Raw genomic sequence first — 6,010 nt, forward strand, 5'->3', positions numbered from 1 at the left:
TGTGGGAGGGTGGGATGTTGTGTGTCCGGGTCAGCCGCTTTCCGAACGACAGCATGGAGGTCCCTTCCAGGTTTTGGCCGGTCAGCAGAGAGGGCAGTCGTGGGGTTTGTTTCTCGGCCCTGGAAGGAACCATGCAGTCAGAGTACTAGCCTGGCTGCAGTCGCAACCAGGGAGGATCTTTAGGTGAAGCGGATGGAAGGAGCCAAGCCATCTCTATCTGCAGCCTTGAATTCGCACGTCTTTCCCGATTCCTTCCCGCTCCGTCCGCGACGAATAAGACGAGACGAACGCATCGTGCAGGACTCATGTCGAGGCTGTTTGTTGGATTGAATGCCGGTCAGACTCGGAGCAAGTGCAATGCGTGCTGCGGGTTGGCTTCGATCCAGTTTAGTTTGTCCATCCGGCACTTGCACCGGCTTTAGTTCCCTTCTCCCTCGCCAGAGGAAAGCGGCCCGGGGACCACGGGAGCAGCGAACGATACCAGGCCGGCCCCGTTGGTGCGCTAATCTCTTGCTTGTCATCGTTGGTGGAGTGTGTGATTGACGTTAGCGTCCAAGGGCCGGCCCATGCCAAGCGTGGAGTTGGGAGATTAGCGTCGGGTGCTGGGCCGTTCGCCGCGAAGAGCGGAGCGGATGGTGCGGCACAGGCCAGGGCCCGGTGCTGAATCCGATCGCTGAAGAAATCGGGCACATCGTTGTTTTAGCGTCGTGGCAAATGCGGGTTGAGATTGGGGATCAAGATGGATGCGAGAAAGATGCGAGAAATTCGATGTTTTTTTTCTCTCTCGAGAAGCTAGCTAATGCCGTTCCTTTCCAGCCCGGTCTAGTAGTGTACTGTAGTAGTAGCAGTAGGATACACCTAGGTGTACAATGGGGATTTCCCTCAAAAGACAACAGAAAAAAAAATGAAGAAAGATAGAAATGTTGCAGAAAGATCGAAGCCACCTGTTGCCTCCAGTTTGGGGCCTTGATCCCCCAAGACCTCCCAATGTATCCTATCGTAGCCAAAACACCACCCTCGTGCCCATGATTTCCCCGTATCGCGTACATTATTCATACAGTGCGTGCAAAGGAAAATAAACAGAAAAAGAAGGGAAAAAAAGAAGGAAATAAAACTCAAAAACCCGTCTTGTACCCGAGACGCCTCCTTGGTATCTACCCAGAGAATGTGTGAAATATGTCCAATCAGAAAAAGTGTTGGTAGGAGATGACAGTGTTGTTGCGCCATCACCGCCCCCAGCTGTGGTCACCCCCCGCGAGGGATTCCCTGGGGCGCATAGAAGGGGGCATGGAGCCGAGCATGCCGGGGCCGCAGAGCGGAGGGATGCCAATGGGTGGAAGTCCGCCCGATGGCGCCATCATGTGGCCCATGGGAGCCATGGAGCGCGCGCTGGCGTGCATGTTGTCATACCCAGCCTCGGCGCGGAGGTCCATGGTGCCGATATCAAATCTCTTGGAGCAGCCGTCTTCCATGTGTCTAAAGGGAGCCGGGTTAGTAAACATGATTTCTGACTTTATGCTTCTTGAAGGGATTGTTGAGCTTACCTCCTCAGAGTGTCTTTGCGCGCAAACATGCGAGTGCAGAAGTCGCACTTGTGCGTGCGCTCCCGGAGGTGCACGCTCTGGTGGTGGCGCTGGAGGTCGGTCTTGCGGACGAACTTCTTGCTGCAGTCGGGCACCTGGCACGGGAAGGGGTACTCGCGCTTCTCGTCATGGGTCTCCATGTGCGCCTTGAAGTTGTAGCTGCGGCTAAACAGCTTGCCGCAGCCCTTGACCTCGCACTGGAAGTTGGCCTCCTCTTTGGTCGTCAGACGGCGCGGCGCCCTCTTCGGCCGCGTCACCCGGTACTGCCTCCTGGCGTCGTGCATAAAAGCCGACGGCGGCGGCGGCGGGGGTCCCGGGTAGAAGTGCTCGGGCTCCATCGGCTGGTACTCGGGCTTGTGCCACGCTGCCGATCCGCTGTCAGAGAGGTACCCGGTCGAGGTGCTGCCGGTGTACGGGCCATTGTCGGAAGTGTAAGAGGTGTGAATCGATCTCGGCGAAGGGTAGTGGGACCCATCCGTGCTCTGGCTGTAGTCCGAAGTGCCCTCCATCTTGACCCGCGGAGTCATGGGAGCGGGGACTGAAGTGGCCGGAGTGTAGGGCGTCCTCATCGGCGCCGGAGACCTGGGGGCGGAGGCAGTCGGCGGAGGCGTGGAAGCGTGGATCGAGGGGGGGTGGCTCGTCGGGTGTGTCTGGTAGACATCATGGCTGTATTGGTAGCCCCCGAAGGTGTCGTAGTCCCCCGAGAGGATGCTGGGCATGCTGGAGGCCGAGGAGATGGGGTGGATGACAGTCGTGGTGTTCCAGTCCGGGTGGCCCATCGAGTCCAAGGGCGGGAGAGAGAGCTCGGGGTCCATGGGCGGGGTCACGCAGGACTGATCTCCGTATATCGTGGAGATCTTGTACTGCTGTTCTACTAGGCCCGGTGAAGGGTAGTCAAGCGAGGACCTCTCGGAGGGGCAGTAAGTATTCGCAGGGGACGAGGGCGACCTGGTGAGGGCGGGCGGCGGGGTGTGCTCCATTGTGGATGTTGTGGATATGTTGTGCTCGGGGTGGCCCGGCTTATTTATTTGGGTGATGGGGACAGGGCGGCCCTGTGCAAGATAGGGGGGGGTAAGAAAAGCTGGCGGCGTAAGAGTGCCGTCGATGTTTGTTGGAGTCCGATTGGTGGTCAACCGCTTCGAGGTAGTCACCAGAGGAGGAGGGGGGAGCAGGCCAGATATAGACGGCCGGCAGAGTGGTCGTCGGAGCCTTCCAGGTATTCAAGTGAATGCGAAGCACTGCAACATAAAGATCCAAGCTCATCAAGAGGAAGAACCTCGCGTCACAACTTGGGATGAATGTGCGGCAAGCTGTTGGAGCGAAAGGATGAGTGTGTTTGACAAGGCAGACAACCGGGGGTTTCTTATAAGATTTGTAAATGAATGAGATTTCTGCCTGGCTAATAATGGTATCTCAAGACGCGTTCCCGCTCTTCGAGAGCTGGGGGCTAGAGGAGATGCATCTTGGGGACTCAGAACCTGACCGGGAACAGGGGTGCGCAGCTAGCGAAGCAGGACGGCGACCAGGACCAGGATCTCTGGCTGCCATGGGGGATGGGGGTGCGCTGGTGGGACCTGGGTCAGCACCAACCCTGCTCTGGAGACGTGATGCGGACAAGGCTGGCGGACACCAGCCCGATGGGGAAGGATCTGGTCGAACAAGGCCATTGGCAGCCTCCGCGATGCGGTTAGTGCGAGATGTTGGGGGCTCAGAGAGGTGTGGCTGGGGCGACAGAAGTCCATGGGGGGGTGTGGTGAGAGAGACTCCTCGGACCAAAAAGGTGATTTCAGGAAAATAGAAACGCTACACCACGTTGGGAGCAGTGTGTCTCAAGGGGAGCAGGGGTAGTCTAAAAGTAGCCAGGGTAGGGGAGTGAGCCCCTGCGCAGCACCCTGGCTCGAGCTGTTGGATCCCGTTTCCAGCTTTGAGTGGAGCACTTCCCCAACGAGCGAGACCCCCTCCTCTCCTGGGCAGGACTCGAAAAGGTACAGATGTACTTCGTACTTTGTCCGTCGAGGTTTTGGACAGTCTGCGGGGTCCGTTGGCAGGGGCCGCTGACCAGTCACACTGGAGCCAGCTGCACCGAACGCTGCAACTCCAGCGTAACGATGGGTTTTGGTTCGGGCTTCTGGCGGGGCATCTCGGCGACTGAGAGTGAGCATGGGAACCCGCTGCAGGGCCTCGGGAGCGCGGTGGTATTCAGACGGGCCTGAAGCGAAGATACGGGCCCGTCGGCGTCCTAAGGTCTCTGATGTGTGCCAAAAACGGCTGAAGGGAGAGGGCATAACGACGTTTATTCAGCAGCCTGATGTCGAGGTGCTGCTGCGCAACAGCCGGTCCATGCTGGCCTTGTCTTCAACCGCCCCGGCGGTAGGCGTCCCAAGAATGAGGTCGAGAGCAGGAGGACCAGGGCCACCTATGCGGTTGGCTGCACCAGTCCAGGCGGCCGTGCTGCGCAGGCACACACTCGGTACGGGCCTGGACATGCAGATTCTGATGGGGTCCAAGGTACCACTCCTGTAGCATTGTCCAGAGAGAGGTGTGGGGGAGGCGAGCGCTTGCGCCTGCCGGCCGCGCTTGTGAGTGGCTTCGCCGCTGGTTCTGATCGGGGGCGTTTTCTTCACTAGCGCGGATCGGGCTATTGTTCAAAGTCGGGATCAAGATCCCCATTCTGCCTCTTGTGTGACTCCTGAACTGTGATACGGGGTGAGCAAGGACGCTATCAAAGCCCCACGATGACCTCTACACAGTAGTGCAGTAGGAGGAGGGGGTTTCGGGAACCTCGGTACTGAGACAACGGAGGAATTCGAGTGGGATGATGTGAACTGGTTTCTGTCAGGGGTAACGGATCTCTCAAGGAGGAGTGCGGCCGCGGATAAGTGAGGGGACTTTTTTGGTACCCGAGTATTTGCTCGCTAGCGGATGCATGGTGAGGTTGCCGGATTGTCCCTTACGCTGTGGATTATTGGCCCCCACCTACCTTTCTTGCTTGGCCCCGATGGCTGGAGGGTGGTGGTAAAATTCCATATTCTAGGCGTAGTAGGTCATCCCTGGAATTGCGCGCAATTCTTGCCGAGTGTGATTTTCCTCTCCTCAAAAGAGTATTATTATTGTTATTCTTTTCCTTTTTCTGTCTTTGTTCCTTTGTTCCGGTTGATGCGATGGTCATCTTTCATTAAACTGCGAAGGGAAGAGCTGACGGGAGATGGATGATTGTGGAATCTGGCAGGGACAGATCGGGCGGGGATGCGAGAGATGCCCCACTCGTTAGCCATCGTAACTGCTCAAATGTGTATTTGATTTGCCAGGTTTACGTTGCGCGTTGTGCCTGCCGTTTGCGAGCTGCGGCCGTTTGCCGATTTCCCCTCCGTGCAAATGCTCATCATGCTTATGCATGGTGCTTCCTTATCGGGCTTTTTCCTTGAGCAGCGAATTCTAATTTTGAGTTGGCCCCAACGAGCCATTTGAGTTATCGACAAGCCTTGTGTTCTGCAGCACTGACCAGGCGTTGTCAACCTCCATCCGCATGCGCTCGCCTGCAGTATCCACTGCGGAGACGCTAGGGCCTGCTTCGGTGCCGTTTGGCGCGCCGTTCCCGTCCGGCCCTGGCTGTTCCTGGACGGATGGCCACCGCTCAGGAACACGCCGTTGGCCATCGGCACATGGGCCCTCCCGCTTCTCCCTGGCACGCCGCCCATTCCATACTGCTCTGGTGATGCAGTCTCGGCGCTGAGATGTGTGCTGATGGGCTTTCGGACGCCCCGCTTCTTTGCGGAAGCACAGAGAGCCAATGATGGCTCTCCATCCGCTCTTGAATTGTGCGATGTGGTAAGCCCCACCTCCGCACATCAGGTAGGGACCTCCACAGCCTCGAGGTGCTAGAGTGCTCACCCAGGCAGCGACTTTCCGAACACGCTCCATCGGATTAGTGGGCATTGTCTTACAGAATGCGAGCCAAAGCTGATGGCAGACAAAGCTGCCGAGACGAGTTGAGCAAAACTTGGACAAATCGGAGAGTTCACTTGCACCTAACTACTTTAGTGTCATGGAATGTCTCCGCTAAGGGAAGATTGCAGCCAAAACCCACCGGCGGCCTTTGTGTTACAATTCTCACCTAACATCGAGTGCCCAGACAAAACATAAAACAAGACAGGAAGACCTCAGCTCTGGGCCCATGACCGCGATGCGGGACTCTGGAGTTGGAAGGATTCCTAAAAAAGCTGGAATACTGCTCTGAATCTGAAACACGGCATCTTATGGCGTCGGCAGGGCTTCGTGCGGCACTGCACACTTAAAATCCTGGGGTGGAGCATGGCCTGCTGCGCCGGGCCCTGGACCGCCAAGCTGGAGGACTGTTGGGCAGGACGGGAGAGGCTGCTCGATGGTGAGTGGCCGCCCTATCCAGCTCCGGGATCAGGTTCGACTCC

At 57.5% G+C, this 6,010-nt stretch overlaps 3 protein-coding genes across 3 annotated transcripts; 2 read left to right on the forward strand and 1 right to left on the reverse strand.

Annotated features, from left to right (window-relative positions):
- F5144DRAFT_345240 (uncharacterized protein) lies at window positions 1-949 on the forward strand. The gene is made up of 2 exons (XM_066784256.1): window positions 1-497; window positions 558-949. Exons 1-2 carry the CDS (start codon window positions 331-333, stop codon window positions 916-918), a joined length of 528 nt encoding a protein of 175 aa, XP_066639649.1. The 5' UTR covers window positions 1-330; the 3' UTR covers window positions 919-949.
- Window positions 950-1,137: 188 nt separating this feature from the next.
- Window positions 1,138-2,762, reverse strand: F5144DRAFT_345183 (uncharacterized protein). The gene is made up of 2 exons (XM_066784255.1): window positions 1,545-2,762; window positions 1,138-1,476 (listed from the first exon to the last, which is right to left on the reverse strand). Exons 1-2 carry the CDS (start codon window positions 2,561-2,563, stop codon window positions 1,227-1,229), a joined length of 1,269 nt encoding a protein of 422 aa, XP_066639650.1. The 5' UTR covers window positions 2,564-2,762; the 3' UTR covers window positions 1,138-1,226.
- A 981-nt stretch (window positions 2,763-3,743) lies between these two features.
- Window positions 3,744-4,466, forward strand: F5144DRAFT_595183 (uncharacterized protein; the record flags this gene model as incomplete). The annotated part of the gene is made up of 3 exons (XM_066790667.1): window positions 3,744-4,091; window positions 4,134-4,162; window positions 4,337-4,466. 3 exons carry the CDS (start codon window positions 3,744-3,746, stop codon window positions 4,464-4,466), a joined length of 507 nt encoding a protein of 168 aa, XP_066639651.1.
- Between the last annotated feature and the right edge of the window lie 1,544 nt (window positions 4,467-6,010).

The sequence above is a fragment of the Chaetomium tenue genome (assembly GCF_020726465.1).
Source record: "Chaetomium tenue strain MPI-SDFR-AT-0079 chromosome Unknown F5144scaffold_6, whole genome shotgun sequence".
Taxonomy (NCBI): domain Eukaryota; kingdom Fungi; phylum Ascomycota; class Sordariomycetes; order Sordariales; family Chaetomiaceae; genus Chaetomium; species Chaetomium tenue.